Raw genomic sequence first — 23,377 nt, forward strand, 5'->3', positions numbered from 1 at the left:
AATGTAGCTTGCCATCACCAGTGTGTGAATGTGTGAATGACTGGTTGTGTAAAGCGCTTTGGGGTCCTTAGGGACTAGAAAAGCGCTATACAAATACAGGCCATTTACCATTAGTCTTTAATCTGAAGTAATTGGTGGCTCCATGGTATAGTGGTCACTCGATCAAGAGCTGCATAAACCCAGTCCCAACCTCAGCACATCCTTCTGCTGTGGTGACTCCATGTGAAATATGAGAGCAGCCACAAGTACCAGTTTAATCTGAACTATTTTATTCTCTTAGGCCTTCAGCATGACAGAACATATGCTTGAATTACCATTTAAATTTACAGTTTAAAAACATATTGAACCATCTGGCATCATGTTGCTTGATTGTGTAGTGATGACTATTTGAACAGTGGCTATAATAAGTGCTTTACACCTCAAAAGAAAAATAACCTGTACTCACTTGAAATAAAATTCAGCAGGAGGCATTTCTGAGGCGGGCTCATTGGCTACCGACCACATGACCACAGAGGGATGGTTCTTGTCCCGGCGCACAAGCTCATCCATGACAACCAAGTGGTGAGACAGAGAGGCGTTTCCAAAACTGCGACTATCAGCAAGGCACAAAAGATACATCTCAGCCTGAGCTGAAAGACTAACAACTTAGATCAATCCATCTTTTGGGCTCTACAGAGACCACAAGACAAAGCTAGCACTGCAAGAAGTGAAGACCTAACTCACAACTAGGGATGGGTATCGTTTAGGTTTTATCCAATACCGGTGCCAAACCGGTACTTTTGAAACGGTGCCGGTGCTCAAACCGGTGCTTAAAGAATGGAGAACACAAAATTGGTCCAAATACCTCTCATGTTCAGCTGTTTCTTTTGTTAAAAGATAACAATGTTAGCCTTTTCTGCAGCTATGGGGCATATATGGTATCACTCTTGGCTGGAAGCAGCTTAAACAATGGAAAAAAAAACACAAACTTTGTTCAAAAACGGTTTTCCACTTTTTCCTTGGTTATTTTAGCCTTTTTGGCCAGGGTGAAGGGAGTAACTGCCATCAAACAAGAAGACAGCCGCATGTAGCTATGATGATGTTTGCTAGTTCACCGTACTGCATTAATATAATAACGTGGTTAGCCTACTCAACGTAAATTACAAACGAACAACATTAAGCTCCTCACGCAGAGAAGAATGGCTGCTGCTGCCATCATCATCCGTCATCATTTCTGCTACACTGGCAGGGCTAGGGGCCAGGACTCTACTCTTCGGGTTTTTGGGGGGATGTTGCTAACTCCGGGTCCGATAACAGGCAACCCACCCGCAGTAGATGTGCACGGTGTGAGGTCTCGCAGCAAGCTATCAAATACGGCGCATTTCTCGGCTTTTAAAAAAAAAACGCTATGCGTCGCCAGGTGTTTCATCGGATTTGAGGTGTTACCTCCTTTGACAGTATCAGCTTAAAGCACTTGTTGCAGGCTGCTGAGTTTGCATATTTTGCTGTGAAGTACAGCCAGACTTTTGGCCGCTTCGCCTTGGGCATTTTAATCTGTAGCTCTGCTCTAAAAGAACGTACGTACCTGGACCCACCTACTATCCTCGGAAACGTAAAATGATTGGCTAGAATCTAAAGTCTATCACAGCTCAGGAAAAAAAAAAGCACCGAAATAAAGCACCGAAATGTGCGCTGCTTTTCGGTCTGGTTACTACCGTTTATGTCAGAACCGGTGCCATCATAGCACCGGATACTGGTACCCATCCCTACTTGTGCTGAGTCACAGGATTGCCATACCAATATGCAAGTTTCTCCATATCTTCACACATTGTAACACAGAATTTCTCACTGTTGACCTCAAACATACTCATGGGCTACAGAGATGCGTTTAGTGACACTTACATGTCTTTGATGCCAACACCTGGGCACTCATCTATCACCACAATCCCATGACGGTCACACATCTGCAGGATCTCCTCAGCATAGGGGTAGTGGCTGGTACGGAACGAGTTGGCTCCCAACCACTTAATTAAGTTAAAGTCCTTTACAATTAGGGGCCAGTCTAATCCTTTACCTCGAATCTACAACACATTAAAACCAGGAAAATAAAGATGAGGTCATTAAATTAAGTCTCTTAATTGTGATTCAAATTAATGTTGACACATTGTTTCAAAGACAAATAAGACAGAGTCATTCTGGATTTTCATCCCTCTAGTGGTACTCACATCAGAGTCCTCATGTTTATTAACACCATGGAAATAAAACGGCTTGTTGTTAATGAGGAACTGGGTCTTGGTAACGTTGACTGTGCGGATGCCGACTGGCAGAGTATACACATCTTCATATGTTGATGTCTCACTGACTGCTATTAGGTGGACCTAGAGGTTAAAGTACAAATGGTAGAAATGTTGTTCTTTACATCTTCTTCAGCAGACATGATGTCACCAGAAATGTAGCAGTTGGCACCAATACCAGTAGAACTGTGCAATTCTCTGTAGCCAATTTGATATCAAAACAAAATCACGATCCCACGTAATTAAACAAACCGTTTTCAAACAGAAATGGCAGCACATCATTTATTTAAAATGTTATTATGTTTATGTCAACAGGACACCGACTAAAATGTTAGGATGGTTGCTGAGAAGCTTACTAATATTAGCATAAGAATAAGCTAACATTACATTAGCATAAGCATTTCATGTTAAAGTGAAATATATTTAATTTACTGAACAGGTATTCTTGGTGTGTGTTGTGATTGCTAGTATTTCAATTTTCCAGTATAAGAGAGGTTTAGCAGCAGATTAGTATCAAGTATAATAATATTTATATATTTTTAAAATCACAAGGTTAATACACGCACATTCTTGTGACAATGCAACACACAGTTTAGGGTTCATTCAGTGGTTTTTGTAAGGTACAGCTTAACAAGCTGCGAATATAAAAAGTATTCCCCCAGCAGAGAATCTATAATGCACTTAAAACATGCTGTGAATAAAATAATCAGGGAAAATGTGGCACTTTCAGTTGAATTGAAACTTGCATATTAGGCTAATGTTTATAGAACAATTAAAAAAAAATAAATAAAAATAAAAAAATCAAAGATTAAAGTTGCTTCTAAGACAAAGACATTAGATCCAAATAAAAATAGCAAAAACCCAGGGTTAACCCTTAAGTTACCTGGATAAGTCAAAATCCTGGTTTCCGCTTTTCCTCGTGGTACATAAACTGTGATTTTTACACTGTTTACACTCTACTAACCAATTAATAAAAGATCATTACTTCTTAACAAACCCCCTTAATGAGCCTCACAAATCTAATGGCCATATTGTCAAACCACATCACACCGCAGGAACACACTTCCCTGTCTGCAAGCATGTTGTCTTACCTCCATAGAATAAAGGTAACCTGGATTCTCGTGCATCAAGTACGGCCACCACAGCTTCACGTCTACAACTTTGAGGACTCCAGATGGTGTGTTAGAGGAGGCCACACAGTGGCCATCTTTGTCCATCAGAGTAACCTTCAGGGTGGCTGTTGCAGCACCTTGAACAGATACTTTGTATCTAACAAGACCTAGAATCCAGAAGAAACAGCAATATCTGATAAATAGTAATAGCACATTCAATCTGTATTGTATTAATGTGGATCCTATTCACTATGTTTTTGCACAGTTCCAAAAAAAAAAAAAAAAGCTGGGATGCTGTGTAACATGTAAATAAAAACAGAATGCACTAATTGTAAAATCTGTGATTTTTGAAATCACCATGATGCACCCTCATGTGTTCAGAGATGCAGACTTTTGAGTGCAGATAAGAATCCAGACTGTCCCGCTCCTCTTTAGTCTCAAGGATGCAGCATCCATTTGCAGGTGCAAAGTGGTTGACATCGGTTGTGGTGGTAATCCCCGAGCCAGTGGTGGACAACAAAAGGTGAAGAGAGCTATCGAGCTGTAGAAGACTTGGTTAGCCTGTGCCACTTTGGTGGCAGCAGATGGGTCCGTACCCATCTGCTGCCACCAAAGTGGCACAGGCCACGCAGGCCAAGCAGACATGGCTCAGGAGGTGGCTAAAGCAAAAGCTTGGGTGTGAGGAGTTCAGTGACGAAAAAGACTTTCAGACTGCCTCAGAGTGATTCTGTCAAACCGTCAAATGATTTAGGAGGGGAAAGTGGTGCTCTACTCACATGGTAGTGCAGAGCGGCACTACTGACTTTAAATGAGGATATAGTCAGGTAAACTTCAGGTACCTCCTTAATCCCACTGTCACCTCTTCTGTAGAGGATGTAGGGTCTGAGGATCACTCGCCCATCACTGGGGTCAGGTCACTGAGGTAATATAACTCTTTGGTGGCAGCGCCCCTTGGTAGTATGAGATTGCTCCTGATTTCCTGAAGGCTCTAGATGTTGTATGGCTGACTTGGTTTACACGCCTCTGCAACGTCATGTCAAGATCTGGGGCAGTGCCTCTGAATTGGCAGACTGGGATGGTGGTTCCCACATTTAAGAAGGGACTCGGAGGGTGTGCTCCAATTACAAGGGAATCAAACTCCTCAGCCTCCCTGAGAAGATCTATTCCAGAGTACCGAAAAGCAGAGTTTGTATGTTAGTGGAACCTCAGATTCAAGAGGAACATTTTTATTTTTAAGGATATTTAAAAGTGTGTGGGAGTTCAGCCATCCAGTCTACATGTGTTTTGTAGACTTGAAGAAGGCATTCGACTGTGCCCCTCAGGCTATTCTGTGGACCGTGCTGCTAGGGTAAGAGGGGTTTCTAGTAGGGGTGCAACAATACACAAAATTCACGGTTCGGTTTGGTTCGATACTTTGGTGTCACGGTTCGATATTTTTTCGATACAAAAAAAAGTTCATGCCTTTTTAATTTGTCATTTATTAAATTTTCACGGCACATTCCGCACCACATCTCTGTGCGTTCATCATTTGTTTGAAGCCAGCTCACCTCCTGCAACTACTTTTCCGACAATACGTGCTTCTTTTGTGGTTCGGACTCCTTCTGACATTTCTTTGGAGGTGGAGGAACATCACAGTAATTGCTTAAAGGAGCTTGCTTCTTCGACATCTTTAAGAGTTCTAAACAAATGTCTGTCCTCCTCCTGAAAATCTTATGTATGCAAACACGCGTTGCAACTTCTTATCTTGTGCCCGTTTTTTATTTTGACAGCGAATGCGCACCTGCGGACCACTTATGTGCAGCCCTGGTTATTTCGCTTGTCATATTGCAGCCACAGAAATTCTTTTGTCCATGAAACCATAAAGCTGCACTTTCTTTTTGCCTTATAGTCTGATTTGTCATAACTTTTCCGTTTTGTGGTAAGTTTTTCTTTGGCTGTCACTTCTTCACCCTGACCTGTCTTATTTGGCTCAGCAGAACTAAAATATTGTGGCGAGCTCAGACAAGGAGGAGACGGAGGTATCGTTTGGTCTTGCTTCCCGTGAGCTAGCCAGGGAGCACAGCCGTTTATTGACATCTGCAGAAGAACACTGCCGCTAGCTAACTGCTCAGCGCGGCAACAGCACACCAACAACAACAACAACAACAACAACAACACCACCACACAGGGCGCCCTCTGACCCCGGAAGGACACACCGTCGCAGCGAGAGGGCGTCACCCGTCACTATGGCAACATAAACAAAACATAACTGTACAAACAGAACCCTGAACAGCCCTGATCCGCTACAATATATATCCTGCTGCTTTTACACACGCACTCACATAATGCTCAGCGATTCTCTGCACGATCAACCTCTCACATGTTTAAGCTTGTTGCGGGAGATTTTACTTGTCATGTTTGCATAGTAAGCTAACGATTGATAAGACAACGTCAGAGGAATTGGTGCGCAAATTATCATCACTCACCAATCAGTGCTGTCGCTCTCTATACACAGTTCGCGCGATTGCAAAGTGAAAGCAAAAAAACAAGCGCAAATTCAAACGCGATTTCAATATGTCACATATTGGCAGTGGCTCACCGATGTCAATGACATAATTACCCAGCTACATTTCCGAAAGAATGCAAAAGCATTGACATAGATTTTTCCTTCCTACAATAGCCCGACGGGCAGGGTAGCCCGTCTGAAAAAAATCGCTAGCCCCAGGACGTCGGGCTAGCGATTTTGCGAGCCCTGTATCTGATTGAGGAATCACTCATCTTTGGAAAAGAGAGTTTATTACAGAGAAATGCCTCTTTCCAAAATGAAAGCTATACTATCCGCTTCTTCTGGGCTATATTCTCAGCAGCATAAGGAGAATCACGTGCTAACAGCTGTCTAAATGACTCGGCTAAAGTTAGTAGCATGCTTGTTGTTTTTGTCTTTGCACTAGGATGATGTAAATGTGCAGTCATATTCGTTGTGTTCCCACTAGTGCTTTCAGGTTAATCTCGTTGAAATGACCTTAACGCCACAACACGGCAAATCTCCGTTAACGAGCTACCACCGATCGCCCTGTGCATGGGGCTAGACGGCCAACACGTTAACGAGCTAACTGCGCTAACACACTAGTTCCCACCTATGTAATTGAGCATTGCATGGCACATCCAACATACTGTTTTACTTTAGTCCATGACTCGCTTACCTTCAGGGTCATACATCACATGAAAACCAAAATAATTCCAAACGCCAGATCTGAATGAGGGTGGGGGGGGGGGTCCATGTTGCAAGGAGAGCTTAACTTCTGTCTTGCTAGCTTGCCCTGCGCTCTTCCTTCTGACTATGCTGTCTGTGTTGAGCGCTCAGTGGATCTGCGCTCGACAGTGCAGCCTAGGCGGAGTAGTCGAACGCAGATTCACTGAGCGCTCAACACAGACAGCATAGTCAGAAGGAAAGTTGATAAAATAAATTACAAATGTTGTATTGTTCGATACATATGCGTACCGAACCGAAAGCACTGTATCGAACGGTTCAATATCGATACGAATATCGTTGCACCCCTAGTTTCTAGTCTTTTGTTAGGAGTTATTTAGTCCTCGCGCAACTACCGTAGTTTTCGGGTCATAAGCCGCTACTTTTCCCCCCCCCACACTGCGGCTTATACTGACGTGCGGCTAATGCATTTTTTTTTTTTTTTCATGCGGCCAAAAACATTTTTCCTGGTAACAGTAGACCAATAAAATTGATAAGTAGTATATATACGGTATATATTTTTACCGGTTGTTAAGAGACGTTGTAATGTTGTTTGTGCACTGTTCCGTAATAAAAACATAAGCAATGTGATTTGTGTGTTACCGATACGTACGTATACTTAAAGGTAGCCGTGTTACAGGCGCTGTTCGAGGAAAAAAAAAAAGCATTTGCAGTATGTATTTTTGTATGTTACCATAACGTTTGTGTTACCATGTTTATGTTACCTTACGGATTAAATTAAACGTTAAAAATCCTCACGTGTAATATTTCTGTGCAAATATCTCATATTACGAGTGAAACGCATACGGCTTAAAAGCCGGTGCGGCCTATACAAGTGCAAAATTGATTTTCTTTCTAAAATTAGAGCATGCAGCTTTTAATCAGGTGCGCTCTGTAGTCCGGGAATTACGGTACATTAAGAGCTTGGCCTGCATTTCTGGCAGACTCATCTGCAGTGGGCATTGGATTTTGCCAGGGCTATCCTTTACTAATGATTCTGTTCAAAGTTTTTATGGACCTAATTTCAACTCAGGTGGCAGAAGGCCTCCAACTTAATGACCTTAAAATCTCTTTTTGTAGATGTTGTGGTCCTCTTGACTTTATCAGGTGGTGGTAGCACTGTAGTTATTCATAGCCGAGCATGAAGTAGAGCTGAGTATGTGAGAGTTTTTCCCACCTATGATGGTTAAAATGGCTTTATCGTAACCATGGAGTATAAATGGTCATGTCAATATTAAGCTGTCTGCATTTAATTCAATCTGAGTTTTTTGTTGTTTTTTTTTACTCCCACACGCTGAGAATGCATCATTAATCCCAACTGGAAATTTTTCTACCTGGCACACAGGGCTGAGCATGCGTGTTTATACACTACCAGATAGGGAAAAATATGGCAACAGTGGAAGTTTCAGACGAGCAGGGAATTTGACTCAGTGTTGTTTGGATTTCACGAGAAGGATGTCGAGCAAAATGTGGTAATTTACAAAACATGCTGTAAAACTATGGAGGTATACTAGACATGTCCTACTGGGAGGAGGCCACGGAGTATACCCAGCACATGCTGGAGAAAATATCTCTCATCTTGCCTGGAAATGACTCGGTGTTCCCCTGGTGCAGCTGGAAGAGCTATCTGGGGAGAGCAAGGTTTTAGGGGCAGGGATAGCTAAGTAGGTAGCATGCCATGAGGTACCCCTGAGCAAGGTACCGTCCCTACACACTGCTCCCCGGGCGTCTGATTAGTGCCTGCCCACTGCTTCACTGAGTGAATGGGCTAAATGCCGAGAGAATAACTTCAAAATTTTACAATGAAGAACATTATTCTGCAATTGTTTCACAATTTGTAGATACAGTTTTTTGCAGACTGGCAAACTTCTGCCTAGCTTTACTTCTGAGAAAGTCTACCTTTCTAAGATGCTCTTCATGTTACTCACTTGTTGCCAGTTAAACTAATTAGTTGTAATATTCATTCATTGGTTTCTTTTGAGTACCACTTATTTTCCAACCTCAAATTCAAAATGAACCAATATTTGTCATGAAATAGTGAAATGTCAGTGCGCCCCAGGACGGCTGTGGCTACAATGTAGCTTGCCATCACCAGTGTGTGAATGTGTGTGTGAAGGGTGGACGACTGAATGTGTAAAGCGCTTTGGGGTCCTTAGGGACTATGTAAAGCGCTATACAAATACAGGCCAAATGTCTCAGTTTAAATATTTAATGAGTTTTCTGTAGTCTCTGAATAAATTTGTTTTTGTTTTGCAAATCATTGCATTTTGTTTTCATTAACACATTGTTCCAACACTTTTAGAATTGGGGTTGTCCATCAGTTTACCTGCTCACATATTCTTTGGTGCTAGTAAGGAAATTTGAAATGAATTTACCAGTGTTATCCATGAAGTTGGTCTCCACTATGATGTCATCCACATACACCGTAGGAGTAGTATACAACAGTACAGGACGATGTATCCCAGCATAGTTGAAGAAATCAAAGTAGATGTTTTGCACAAAAAAACCATCAGGATACCTGCAGACCAAACAGTCTTCACATTATCTACATTCTCACCGATGCATCAGCTTAAAGTTTTAAAGGGTGGCAATAAAGTTAAAAATATGAACCAAAGAATGAGGGTACCTGGTACGGTCATTCATGTACTGGATGGTGCCTGGAGGAAGAGTCTCCAAAGTTAGAGTGTTGTTTACAGCAATGGTGATTCTGCATGGCTTCGTTGGGTCCCTGCGGATTAAACTACTAATCTCTGCCTCAAAAGGCAGATGGCCACCTTCATGCTCTGTCACTTTCTCTCCATTCACCCACTGCAACAGAGAATGATCACCGTTTTACATGAGCTACAATTTAGTGACACACAATCTTATTTACAATGAAGCAAGGATGTATTTTGAAACAATACATTTCTTCCTTATTTTAGCAAAATGATGGCAAACCACAGTCTGCATGTATCACAACAGCCTGAATCAACAGTTTTATTGAGTTTAGGTTCTAAACTAGCCTGCCTATAGCCCAAACTTGTCATCTACTGAAAACATTTGTTGCATTACCAAGCAACAAACAAACTTTTAAACAGTTCAGACCTTATATCAGGAAATACAGATGCTGGTGTCCTAGCTTTCTTAAAATAAGTATATATTTTCCAAGAAATTGTTTCATTATGTGTGTTTTTGGATCATTAATTGATAAATCCATAAATATCATTGATAATTACTAAAATAATAATTAATATGTTTGTAAAAATAAATAATAATAAATAAATATTTTTACAATTATCATGATACCCACCACTATTGAGTAATAGTGAGCACTTCCCACTCTAAGAACCACTCTTGTTCCCTCATCGGAGATCCAGCGGGCCGGCACGAACACCTCTCGCTCATACCACACCCAGCCAATGAAATCTCTCAGTGTGGGGTCCTGTGTGATGTCATTGTAGCTGGCAGGAACTGGCATTTCAATCACTGGGCCGGTCTAAAGAATATAAAACAACAAAGAGAAGACAGGACTTTACAGGGACACCTGTAGCAGCCATTTGAAAGTAGGCAATACACATGTTTATGTATTTGACTTCATTTTGATTCTCATGGTTAGCCCCCTTCGTGTGCATTTGCCAAATATTTATAATGTAAGGTTTTGACCTTTGTTCTCCATCCATCCATTCGCTTCCACCTATCCTTTTTTAGGGTCGCAGGGGTGCTGGAGCCTATCCCAGCTGTCATAGGGCAAGAGGCGGGGTACACCCTGGACAGGTCATCAGTCTGTCGCAGGGCTAACACACAGGGACAGACAACCATTCGCACTCACATTCACTCCCGCATTCACACCTATGGGCAATTTAGATTTTTCAATGAACCTATCCCCACAAAGTTCTCATCTTGTTTATTTTTCCTTGTGAAATTGTGAATATTTTCTGCAATAAATGCCTCTAAACACCTCAAAACAAGACAATCTGACAGGAATGTATCCATTTGTGCTTGGTTTAAAGCAAGGCTTTGTGAAACACGGAAACATTTAAAGCATGTGAGAATTGTGTAACTGTTTTGAAACAGTCTGATAACCATCTCCAAAGTGACTGGACACTTTTTTTTTTGCTATTGCCATGAATTGATAATGGTATTCTGTGAAACAATGACACATAAAGGCCTTGCACAACTCTAATTTTACTTAGTATGCCAGACTATCAATTATGATCAACATGTTTTGGTTTTGAAAAATCATCATGCAGCATAGCAAGAAAAACTTTGACACTGTTAAAAACAGCAGGCTGTGACTGATGATCAGCATGTTTCAGCAAATATCATTTCCCCTCCTGTTGCGTTAACATACGTGAGGTGGTTTCAGTTGCTTAATAATTCGATGCAATGCATAATGAACCACTTTATAAAATAAATTATATATTGCAAAAAAACTGTTTTTGTTATAACCTCATATTTTTGTGGACTTAGATGTCACCTACTTTGAAGGTAGCTTAAGTAAAGTTAATTGAATGCTTCCAATAATGGTCATGCAAAATGAAAATCAAGTAACAATGTCTAAATTTGTTATTTCTAAAGCTTTTTCTTTCTTTCTTTTTTAGTTTTCTATAAGTTACCTCCTCAAACTTGATGTGATAGGTATAACAGGAATAAAAATCTATTTTTGCTAATGTAAAGCTGTGGATAAGCAACACATCCAGTGGATCGTGTTCTTAGAGCAAGCATTAGGGAACTCTGCTGTGGTTGCTGCCGATAACGACTTTTAGGCTTTCTGGGAGTTTACCAGGCTTGTTCCAGCAGCAGAAAAGCCACCTATCCAAACTGAGGATGCACGAAAGCTTCAGTTCGCAGTGGTCATGAGACTTTCCACCCGGGCTTTGAAACTTAGTTTTGAACACCCAGTTACTAGCTAAACGTATGAATGAGTCAACCCAAAAAGTTTGAGGGTTTCTTGTATTTGTGTTAACACGTTTTATGGCATTCCAAGTAGCTTTTGTTGAGTATTGCAGCATCGACAGCGATCAACTCGAAGGGAAATGATGACGGAGGCAAAAATGTCCTTAATATTTTATGAACTTTATTCCTCTTCAACACACGGCAAAAACTTTTTTTTCATAGGTGCCGTATCTATTTCTCTTCTTCTTCTGTTTTAGGAACGTACAATGAAACAGTGCCTCCTTGTGGTGAGCACTAAAACACTGTCTCTGTTAAACCACAGTAACCATAATGCAGTTAAACACTGTACAACATGAGTACACACAATGAATATCTTAACACCCCCTCTTGTACTCAGGTTGCTGGAATCAAAGAAAAGTTGTACAATAAACGATAAACAGTTGTACAATCTCTACCACACTTCCTTTTCCCTTTTTTTTTTTTTTTTCTCCTTTTTAAGCACCAAACATAATGTCAGCAAACTTAGCAAGTTTTAGCTTGGAAACAGGTTTGGTCATAACATCTGCCACCATTTCTTCAGTGGCGCAATATAACAGAGACATTTTTCCTTCATTTACAATGGACCTTACAAAATGATATTTAATGTCCACATGTTTGCACCTCTGTCGGCTCACAGGGTTTTTAGCCAGGGCAATTGTTCCCTGGTTGTCCTCGTACACTATTGTTTGAGTGTAGCTGTAGTCATCTATACCTTTCAAAAGCTGTTCTAAATATATACACTCTTGCATTGTGGAAGCCAGAGCCATATACTCTGCTTCACAGGTAGAGAGCGCCACAGTGGGCTGTTTCTTGGTCTTCCATGAAACTAAAGAACTGTTGTTACATAGACGTACACAGTAACCAGTAGTGCTGCGTCTGTCGGCAGTGTCACCTGCCCAGTCAGCATCACTGTAGGCCACTAGACCCAAATTTTCATCTGTGTTTCTTCTAAAACACAACTTCTTATCTTTGGACCCTTTGAGATATCTCAACACATGTTTCACAGTTCCCCACTGTTCTTCTGTAGGCTCATGGAAATGTTGCGATAACTTGCTTACCACAAAACTCAGGTCAGGACGGGTACCTGATGCAAGGTATATAAGACTGCCTACAGCCTCTCTATACATCCTCACATCTCTTATCTTAGTAGCACCTTCTGTGTAACACAACTTCTGATCACAGGGAGTTCCTCTGGGTTTACAGTTCTGCATGTTAAACCTCATCAGTATCTTGTTGACATAGGTTTCTTGTGACATTGTTACACATCCATCAGACTGAGTGAAATCAATACCCAGAAAATGCTTAAGTCTGCCCAAGTTTTTCATCTTAAATTTGACTGAAAGCATTTCTTTCGCATCCTTCATTACCTTTTCATTGCCAGCAGCAATTATCAGGTCGTCCACCCAGATGATCATAATCACCATGCCATGTTTAGTCTCTTTGGTATAAACACAGTGGTCTGCTGGGTTTTGCCTGAAACTGTTCGCTGTTAGGTATTCATGCAAAATCCTATTCCAGTTACGACCAGATTGTTTTAACCCATACAAGGATTTTTGTAATCTACAGACTAGCCCTTCTCCCTCTTCATAACCTTCTGGCTGATCAATGTAGATTTCATAATCAATGGGAGCGTGTAAATACGCTGTCTTCACATCCATTTGGTGAAGTAACAGGTTCTCCTGCGCTGCTTTCTGTAGCAAAACTCTTATGCTAGTTAAGTTGGCTGTTGGTGAGAATGTCTCTCCATAATCTATCCCCGACTGTTGGCTGTAACCCTTGGCTACGAACCTTGCCTTGTATCTGTCGTTTCCCTCAATGTCACTCTTAATGGAATAAACCCACTTTCCCCCCACTGTTTTCTTCCCTTTTGGCAAAGTGGTTAGGGTAAAAGTGTCATTTTCCCGTAACGAGTGAATTTCTTCATCCATGGCTTTGATCCAGTTCTTTGAGTTAGCTGATTCTATGGCTTCCTTAAATGTGTTTGGGACACCACACACTGCCCTGTAGCAGTAGTCTATGGTAGTGTGGATCTCATCGCTGCCACTGTTGGCAGCTACAAAGTCATTTAAATGTCCCGGTTTTCTTCTCTCCCTAAGAGGATACCTTTTGTTGACAAATCCATCACTTGTCACATTTGTCTCTTTTCGTTCACGCTCATCAGGTATACCACTTTGTGGACTTGTGTCTGTCACAATAGGTTCTGGAACCTCATTGTCCTTGTCACCTTTCTCTGAAGGTCTGTTAGCCATAGGCTGTCTTACTCTGCTACAGTCATCATTTAGTTCTCCCTCATCTGTCTGTGTTTGTCTTTCTACATTTACTTTGCTCACAAACTTAACAAGTCTATGTTTCTGAACTTTCTTAGTTTCAGGGTGGTAAACTAAGTAGGCGGGACTGTTCTTATCATAACCTACAAAGAAACCTTGGTCACATTTTGAATCAAGTTTCCCCTTGTCCTGTTTGTATGCATAGCACACAGACCCAAATTTCTGCATTTTTGACAAGTCTGGCTTTTTACCTGTCAGCATTTGGTAGGGTGTTTTCCCTGTTCGCTTACTAAAGCATCTGTTCCGTGTTACAGCAGCAGTTTGAATGGCATAGTTCCATAGGCATTTCGGTAGCTGACTCTCAATCAGCATGCACTTGCCCATCTCGAAAAGAGTACGCCACCCCCTCTCGGCTGTACCGTTTTGATGGGGTGAGTACGGGGCTGATGTCTCATGCTTAATGCCATTTTTCCTTAACAGGGTTTGGAAATCTCTGCATGTGAACTCTGTCCCATTGTCTGATCTAATGCATTTTACGTTGCCATATGGTGCAACATCCGCTAGAAATTTCTCTGTTGCCTGCACTGTATCAGTTTTCGTCTTCAGGAAATATACAAACACTGAGTTTGAATAATCATCAGTGAATGACTGCACATATTTGTACCCATCAATAGATTCAGTGGCTATCGGACCTGCTAAATCTGTGTGTACCATTTGTAAAGGAGCCTTTGCTCTTGTATCCGGATCTCTGTTTCGGGTTTGTGCAAACTTTCCCTGGATACACACTTCACATTCCTTTTCAGGTCTATCGGTTCTCCCCTTAATCTGCATACCGTTAACCACACCTTGCAATCTTACTACATCTTCATAGTTGCAATGGCCTAATATCTCGTGCCATGCCTGTATGTCATGACAGGTGTTACACTTATCATTACCCTCAACTTCAGTCTGCAAATAGTACAACTTGCCATACACATGAATGTTAAAGTTAGTACCGTCTTTGTGGGTCAACGTGTCCTGCCCTTGTTTAAAGGTGACTGTTGCTCCTAATGCAGTGGCTGACTTTACAGAGAATATGTTCTGGGGGTATGATGGAATAAACAGCGCATCTTTCAGCGTTGCTTTGCGTCGCTGGCCTGTATTGTCAATCAGGAACACCTCTGCGTCCCCCCTCTGTTGGGCGACGCCTCTGCACTGGGTACCGTCTGCCAGTTCTACGCTGTGTGACTCCGGTCTGAACGCGTCGTCGAAGCTCTTGAACTTGGCGATGCTGTTAATGATGTGTGAGGTAGCCCCAGTGTCCACCAACAGGCCTTTCTCCTCAATGCTGTATGCTGACTGCTGGACTTTGATGTCTACGCCCTTAATCCTGAAGGCATAATCTGGCGTTTCTGCTTTGGATCCGTTGCCGCTCTCATCTGCGACCTTCCGCGCGCCATCTTGTTTGTCTTTATGTCTACACGTGGTATCACTGTGTGTGCTGCTTTTGCAATGACTGCACCACGTCCTCCGTCTGCACACTTTTGCTCGGTGGCCTTTTAGTCCACACTTGAAACACACAATGTCCACATCGCTCTTGTATCTGCATTGTGCGCTGGATCTCGTGTGCTCACGGCCGGTTCTTCCTCCTGTTTTCATTACGTTGTCGCTACACTCGGATGCGCTTGACTTTTCAGTGTCTTCGAAACTCCGTAGCTTTGTTTTGAACTCAGCAAATGTCATATCGTCTTTATCGTGAGTAACGTGTATTGCAAATGGCTTAAAACTTTCAGGTAGACCTTTTAAAACCATAGCAATCAATAATCCATCACCTAAAGTCTCACCCGCATTGCGCAGTGCTGTAATGGCGGCCTCTGCTCTGATGACATAGTCTGTGACAGTCTCTTCCCTCTTTTTCTGAAGCGATGATAGCGTGGTGTACAGGTTGATGATTCGGGGCTTCCCCTTTCCAGCGTAGTAGTCCCTTAGTATTTCTAATGCTCTTCTCCCATTATCAGGGGCATCTCTCATAATCAGTGAGAGGCTTTTATCGTCCAAGAATTGGATTAACTCGGCGTAAGCGTCGGCGTTCTTCTTACCGTCTGCTGCTACTTCAGCCGCGCCGTTCGGTTCCTTCAGAACGGTGTCTTTTAATCCCAACAAGTGCAAATATCCTAGCACCTTAGTTTCCCAAAGTTCATACCTGGTCTCATCTCCGTCAAACATGAGTCGAGGCAGCCTGCTTGCTCCTCGTTGATCCATGTTGCTATTTAGCCGTTAGCCCGCTATCCGTTGTGGCTCCGGATCTTCATGAGAAAAAACTCTTCTTCGAGTCGGCCCTGGGCCCATAACCTGTTGAGTATTGCAGCATCGACAGCGATCAACTCGAAGGGAAATGATGACGGAGGCAAAAATGTCCTTAATATTTTATGAACTTTATTCCTCTTCAACACACGGCAAAAACTTTTTTTTCATAGGTGCCGTATCTATTTCTCTTCTTCTTCTGTTTTAGGAACGTACAATGAAACAGTGCCTCCTTGTGGTGAGCACTAAAACACTGTCTCTGTTAAACCACAGTAACCATAATGCAGTTAAACACTGTACAACATGAGTACACACAATGAATATCTTAACAGCTTTTATTTACGATTTTTTTTTTTTTTTGGTATAACTACATAATTGCAGGATGTTTAAAGGTTCTTGTTTACAGAGATTAAAATGTGCACATTACTGTATGTGCACTTTGTTTTACTATTGACAGGGTTACAACAACCCTGTCAATAGTAAAACAAAGTGGGCTGATTTATTTCATCTGACCTGCTATCACCTCCGTTCCCGCTCACCTCTGCCAGCCGACGTTTGTACCAAGCCTTCTCGAAGCCCTCGTTCCTGTTGAGGGACCCGTCAGGCCTGAAATCCCACAGCCCGTTCAGCTCCTTCACCTCCCTGGAGGTGGACTCCCGGGGAAAGAGCATGCCGCCGTCCAGCGGGAGCACCGTGCCAAACACTGATAGCAACCACAAGACACGGAGCACCGCGGAACTTCCAGGTACAGACATCCTGAAGCCCTCTTCTACTGCCCTCTCGGAGACGAACCCCGAAGTTTTCTTTGTTGTTCCGCTTTAGAGGTCACGTGACAACGGCATTACGTAACATCCCCACCGCTTTTCTGCTTAAAGCCCTCCAACGCTCTTCCCTTTTTTTCAGTCCTGTCATTTTCTCCCCTCAAGCTAATCTTTAACTCTTTCAGGCTGGAGACAGACGAAGTTTCGCATTTCAACGCTAAGCATTAACCTTTTATAAAAAAAATAGTAGGTTTACCCTGCCGACAGTTTCCCTGCCAGCGTTGGGTTTTTTTTGTTTTGCTTTGTTTTTTGGCCGACAGACACAGTTTCCTCACTTTTCATCTTCCTTAAAAAAAGGAAAATTAAAAAAAAATCAGCTGCTATATTCAGAATTAAATGTTTTAGTTCTTCTAATGTGACATTAAAGTAGGCAGGAAACATCCAGGATGTCACCAAAGAAACTAACTTAGCACAATATGTCTGTTTGTCATATTTAAGTCATATCTGTTTTCACATGAATTCGAAATGCAGATTCACAGATTCAAAGTTCAGTGCTTTTGTTTACACTTAAAGGTTCAACAACTGGAGACAACCGATAGATCCAGTGTAATCCACAAATTCACAGTTACAGTCTCAAGAAGACACCATTTTAATCAAGCCCTCACTCCTTGCCACAAGATCACTCTGGGAGGATTACTAACACCCAAATATCCTGGGCAGAAGGGAGCAGGAGTCACAAGGACATAAATGTTTAACCACAGGAGGGCCAAGTCCACTAACAGTTCTTAGTTAAAAATCCAGCCTTGAGTGAACTGCTTCATCAAGCTTAAGTAGGAGACAGGTCATAATCAAATAACCCACAGGTGAGATAATCAGCCCAGGTGCACAATGTTGGTAGGCAGGAGATGGAGGAAGAACCGCCTCTGAAACACAGGGTGTAGTTAGTACACACACACACATACACACACACACACGGAGAGAGAGAGCGAGAGAGGTGAGTCTCTCTCTCACACACACACACACACACACGGAGAGAGAGAGAGAGAGAGAGAGAGAGAGAGAGAGAGAGAGAGAGGTGAGTCGGCCAGGAGCACTGAGGGTCCATGACACTGTCTAGAATCAAATTTTGACTGTGACTCAGTTTCCATCATAATGCCATGCATACAGTGACCTGTTGCTTACAAACATATTAAACCTTTTTCACTTACCTAAACCTCTGTTCAACTCTATCCAAATTTACAATTATACTATATTTATATTATAAAAACGACCCAAGCACAACTATTGTAGTGTCTAAAAATGATTTAGACCTAATAATCACAGATTTCAATAATTTTATAGCCTTGGGTTAGTTATCAAATCTAAGGCCAAAGCTCATACATGTCCTTCCTTTATTGTGCAGATTCAACAAGGGGCAGGTACCTCCGTTCAAAGAGGGGAGAAATAGACTTCGGTGTTACAGCTGTAATTTAAAACCATGTTTGGAGTGCAGTGGATCCTGTTAAATGTCACAGTTCATATCAATGCATATATTCTCTTTAGAACCTCAGCTGACATTTTGAAGTGAGTCATTAGAAAGAACACAAAGCAAGCATGAAACCTCATTCTTCCTGCACTTGTGTCTCTGTCCATCCTCCTAATTGCTTTTCTGGATTGACGTTCCCACATAAACACTGTTTGTGTTGACTTTGAGTACACTTTAACCCTTTAGTTAAATGTCTGCCACTTCATCACTTTCTTGCCTTTTCCGTCTCCCAGTTATAAAGGGCAGAGTGGATGGGAACTATCATATTATTGATTCTTAATCATTGACTTATTCATTTGTTCATGTGTGTACCCCTTTAATCCTGCAGTTGGAGATGGGTTTAATTACTTATATAGTCATGGGTAGCTTCAGCTATGATAACTAAAGCTTTAGTAATACAGGTGTGTGATTCCAGAAAGTTTTAGAAAGATCATCAGAAAGGTAGTTCAAGAATAATAGCTGTTTAAGTCCACAGCTAGGTTAGTTAAAATATTAATACTCATATGAGATTATTCAGCTGGCTATGCAAGAGTACAGAGGAGGACATCATGGCTGACTCAGAAGAGATAGTAATAAGGAAGAAAATTAAGAATAATTTCCTAGATAAGCAACAGAGCCTCATTGCATAATATTCCAGTTTATTGTGAAAAACAGGAAATAAATCATCTGATGATAATATCCTATTGGGGAGGATCCCTCAGACCAACAACTGTATGGAAAAAAAAATCATTGATCTACCACTCATTAAGCATTTCTCAATAGGTATGTGTTACATGGAGAGGCTTCTTATATTTAAATGTTAACACCCTAACAGATGTTTTGTGAGCCAGTCCAACCACATTTACTGTTTTAGATGATGGTGAACATAAGCGCACAGGTATATGTCCCAATTGAAATAAGACATGGCAAACTTTAGCTTATTTTAATATGCTTATTGTTTACTTTGAGATCAGTTTCCATCTAAGCTTTCTTCTACGATACAGTAGTGTGCACATGCCAGGAATAAACCCTTGATGTTATTTCCCAGTATTATGTCTACCATCTTTCCTCTGGGTAACCTGCTTGATGTCAATAGATGGCACAGCATCTTTGCAAATAAAAAACCCTGATAACCTTCAGCGTTCTCCAGAAGGTGAACCTAACCATACTACCGTTTTTGCAATGACTTAGCACTGAAGCGCAGGCAAAGGTATAGTAATGTCCTTTAATTCAGGACCCTTATCATGAAACTTTGTTGTAGCTAGTAGTACATGATGTTAATTCAAGGCAATATTTAACTAATTTGCATTTATTCCTAATGTATTTTCACATTCATACATGAAAGGCTGTATTTCTTGCATGTCATATCTAGCTGTTTACATCTAAACATGCATGGAACCAGAAGTCCTTTGGCTGACAGTTTATAAAAGTATTTGTTCTAAAAAAAAAAAATAAAAAAAAAAAATAAAAAAAAGTATGCTTTGATTATAATCTATGCCACAGCTTTACATGAATCATGGTTCAAGGCAGACATAGTATAGTTGTGTTTTATTCAGGAGAAAAGTTTAAAGTTTGCAGGCCTGTTCTTTTTCAGTGTCTCACACCCTATTGCTGTCTGTCATATACAAAAAGCAGCAACACTTAAATGGCGTTCAATCCTTTATTGATATGCAATATTTGGTCGAAAAAGGTTAAAACTTAGCAGTGGGTAACAATTTCGTAACAAGGCATTCATACCATCAGCTGTTTATTTTAAGGAAGCAACATTAATGGAATTGTATTGAATCATTTCTTTACTGCCCACCCCTGAGACGCAGAACAAGGTGGAGGGTGGACTCCTTCTGGATGTTGTAGTCAGAGAGGGTGCGGCCATCTTCCAGCTGCTTGCCGGCAAAGATCAGCCTCTGCTGGTCAGGGGGAATGCCCTCCTTATCCTGGATCTTGGCCTTGACGTTCTCGATGGTGTCACTGGGCTCAACCTCCAGGGTGATGGTCTTGCCAGTGAGGGTCTTCACGAAGATCTGCATGCCACCCCTGAGACGCAGGACAAGGTGGAGGGTGGACTCCTTCTGGATGTTGTAGTCAGAGAGGGTGCGGCCATCTTCTAGCTGCTTGCCGGCAAAGATCAGCCTCTGCTGGTCGGGGGGAATGCCTTCCTTGTCCTGGATTTTGGCCTTCACGTTTTCAATTGTGTCACTGGGCTCAACCTCCAGGGTGATGGTCTTGCCAGTGAGGGTCTTCACGAAGATCTGCATGCCACCCCTGAGACGCAGGACAAGGTGGAGGGTGGACTCCTTCTGAATGTTGTAGTCAGAGAGGGTGCGGCCATCTTCCAGCTGCTTGCCAGCAAAGATCAGCCTCTGCTGGTCGGGGGGAATGCCCTCCTTATCCTGGATTTTGGCCTTGACGTTCTCAATGGTATCACTGGGCTCAACCTCCAGGGTGATGGTCTTGCCAGTGAGGGTCTTCACGAAGATCTGCATGCCACCCCTGAGACGCAGGACAAGGTGGAGGGTGGACTCCTTCTGGATGTTGTAGTCAGAGAGGGTGCGGCCATCTTCCAGCTGCTTGCCGGCAAAGATCAGCCTCTGCTGGTCGGGGGGAATGCCCTCCTTATCCTGGATTTTGGCCTTGACGTTCTCAATGGTGTCACTGGGCTCAACCTCCAGGGTGATGGTCTTGCCAGTGAGGGTCTTCACGAAGATCTGCATGCCACCCCTGAGACGCAGGACAAGGTGGAGGGTGGACTCCTTCTGGATGTTGTAGTCAGAGAGGGTGCGGCCATCTTCCAGCTGCTTGCCGGCAAAGATCAGCCTCTGCTGGTCGGGGGGAATGCCCTCCTTATCCTGGATTTTGGCCTTGACGTTCTCAATGGTGTCACTGGGCTCAACCTCCAGGGTGATGGTCTTGCCAGTGAGGGTCTTCACGAAGATCTGCATGCCACCCCTGAGACGCAGGACAAGGTGGAGGGTGGACTCCTTCTGGATGTTGTAGTCAGAGAGGGTGCGGCCATCTTCCAGCTGCTTGCCAGCAAAGATCAGCCTCTGCTGGTCAGGGGGAATGCCTTCCTTGTCCTGGATTTTGGCCTTCACGTTCTCGATGGTGTCGCTGGGCTCAACCTCAAGGGTGATGGTCTTGCCAGTGAGCGTTTTCACAAAGATCTGCATGTTTGCGCCTGTATAAAATTTGATGGATATTAATTAAGAATTAAAAGCAATTTAAAACATTCCACATTACTCCAACACACACACACACACAAAATCAGATAAATATGAATAAATAGATAAAGATGAATTATTGATTAAAAAGCTCTTTACCCCCCCCCAAAAAAAGAAATAAATGCATTAGAAATTACATTACTTTAAGTTTAAGCTCAAATATGGATTAAAAAGAAATTCTTTAAAAAAGAAAAGAAAAAAGTATTAAATAATATTACTATGAAGCGCCTAAGAATGAGAACAGCAGGAGCCATTTCAGCCCAAGCGCCATTTTGAGATCTCAGTGACCTTCCTTTTGTTCAGCAGCCGGTAATGGAGGTTACTGGAAATGTTGAGTCACTGCTGTAAGCGAACGTTACCAAAACGCTGCTGCGTAACAAAAGGGTAGTAAAAAGAAAGAAAATCGACAATGGAACGACGACGAAATACGTATTAACTTTATATAAGAGAAAAATATAATTCGGAAGAACTACTGTATTTTGGAGACCTTTGTTACCTCTCGTTAGCGCAACCCAAATATCGTTCAACACAATGATACTAATGCAACATATTTATTAAAAACAAACGTTTCTGGAATATCAAAAGATATAGAAATAGGAAAATACTTACGACTGGTAAGTGAGGCGAAAAACTGCTCTGAGGCACGAAATTGTCTTTCTCTTTTCTTTCACGTAGGTAGGTCTGCGGGAGCAATGTCTAGCAGTGTGTTATATAGTATGGAGGTGCACACGTCATCCAGAAATCTCCATCCGCGTCAATAAGTAGTTCCCACCCTCCCAAAAGTCACTGCTTCAATATTTATAAGTCCAATATTTATAACTTAGTTCTACAATAATATATATATTTTAATTATTTTACTCATAAACGTAATTATTTCAAAGTCGAAGCTATTACGTTTGTAAGAATGCACTCATAAATCCTCCACCGCGGAATGATATTATCTATGCACTACGACTCTGGAATTTGCTCGAACCAGCACAGCAACGGGAATCTTCCCCGAGCTTCTGATTGGATGACACAGTTGTTTGTTTGATCAGCGATTGGTTGCTGTGTTACAGTAAGTAACATTTCACGATAAAGTTATGGTTATGTCCAATGACTGGCTATGACAATAAGGTTAAAAAAGGAGCTTAAACGTGACCTAAATCGACAAACCATTATATATATTTTAGGCTATAGAAGTATAGGCTACGTGTCACATTCAAGCGTCGCGTCATGGATATAGATTGAAAAATAAGAGTTCGCCATGTCAGAATGACTATTCGTATGACTAACATACCGAAGACTGACATGTACACTCAGGAAGTGTGTTCATCTCTATCAGATATTTCAACCTTTAACAGATGGCAACGCGCTTAGTAAATGTAATAGCAGCTGACGCGACAGCGGGATATTTTAAGGCGGAAGTTCGCCTCTATGGCCGACCTCATTTATTTTTTTTAGCAAGCCACACTGCGCATCTAAAAAAAAAGAATGCGTTAATGATGAATAGTCAGGACATCAGTACAAAATACTGATTATGGGCACACCGTGTATGCATAGATGCACAGTATATGCACACCTAACGTTGATGATAAGCAAGGTTTAGCAGACCTGATGTGCTTATTTGCTGTGTTGCCAACTTATAGGGATCTGTTACTGTGTAACTTAAAATTAAGTAGCTTATTCAAATGCTAGCTTGGTTTATTTGAATCTAGTTGTTATCAGTGAAAATATGCACATAAAAGTTACTATAAAGTAAAAGCATGACTAGTATGTTTCTCTTTAGTCTCATGATGCACATGCACAGACAGGTCATTGTCAAGTCTCCACTGGA

The 23,377-nt window shown here is 41.9% G+C and overlaps 2 protein-coding genes across 2 annotated transcripts in view; both read right to left on the reverse strand.

The window, feature by feature from the left end:
* Positions 1-16,915, reverse strand: part of LOC113031247 (beta-glucuronidase-like) — a 19,718-nt gene extending 2,803 nt beyond the window's left edge. Inside the window, exons 1-8 of the mRNA XM_026183273.2 lie at positions 16,618-16,915; positions 9,904-10,089; positions 9,241-9,422; positions 8,990-9,132; positions 3,365-3,552; positions 2,205-2,357; positions 1,882-2,060; positions 446-592 (exon numbers count right to left, since the gene is read on the reverse strand). Coding sequence (XP_026039058.1) covers positions 446-592; positions 1,882-2,060; positions 2,205-2,357; positions 3,365-3,552; positions 8,990-9,132; positions 9,241-9,422; positions 9,904-10,089; positions 16,618-16,833 — 1,394 coding nt within the window. The 5' untranslated portion in view covers positions 16,834-16,915. The remainder of the gene's footprint in view (positions 1-445; positions 593-1,881; positions 2,061-2,204; positions 2,358-3,364; positions 3,553-8,989; positions 9,133-9,240; positions 9,423-9,903; positions 10,090-16,617) is intronic.
* A 3,074-nt stretch (positions 16,916-19,989) lies between these two features.
* On the reverse strand, positions 19,990-22,309 carry LOC113031248 (polyubiquitin-C). Its single transcript, XM_026183274.2, is given in 4 exon segments — positions 19,990-21,060; positions 21,063-21,092; positions 21,094-21,518; positions 22,171-22,309. Coding segments are annotated over 3 exon segments (1,371 nt in total). The 5' UTR covers positions 21,511-21,518; positions 22,171-22,309; the 3' UTR covers positions 19,990-20,136.
* Positions 22,310-23,377: the final 1,068 nt, after the last annotated feature.

The sequence above is a fragment of the Astatotilapia calliptera genome, chromosome 10 (assembly GCF_964374335.1).
Source record: "Astatotilapia calliptera chromosome 10, fAstCal68.1, whole genome shotgun sequence".
Classification (NCBI taxonomy): domain Eukaryota; kingdom Metazoa; phylum Chordata; class Actinopteri; order Cichliformes; family Cichlidae; genus Astatotilapia; species Astatotilapia calliptera.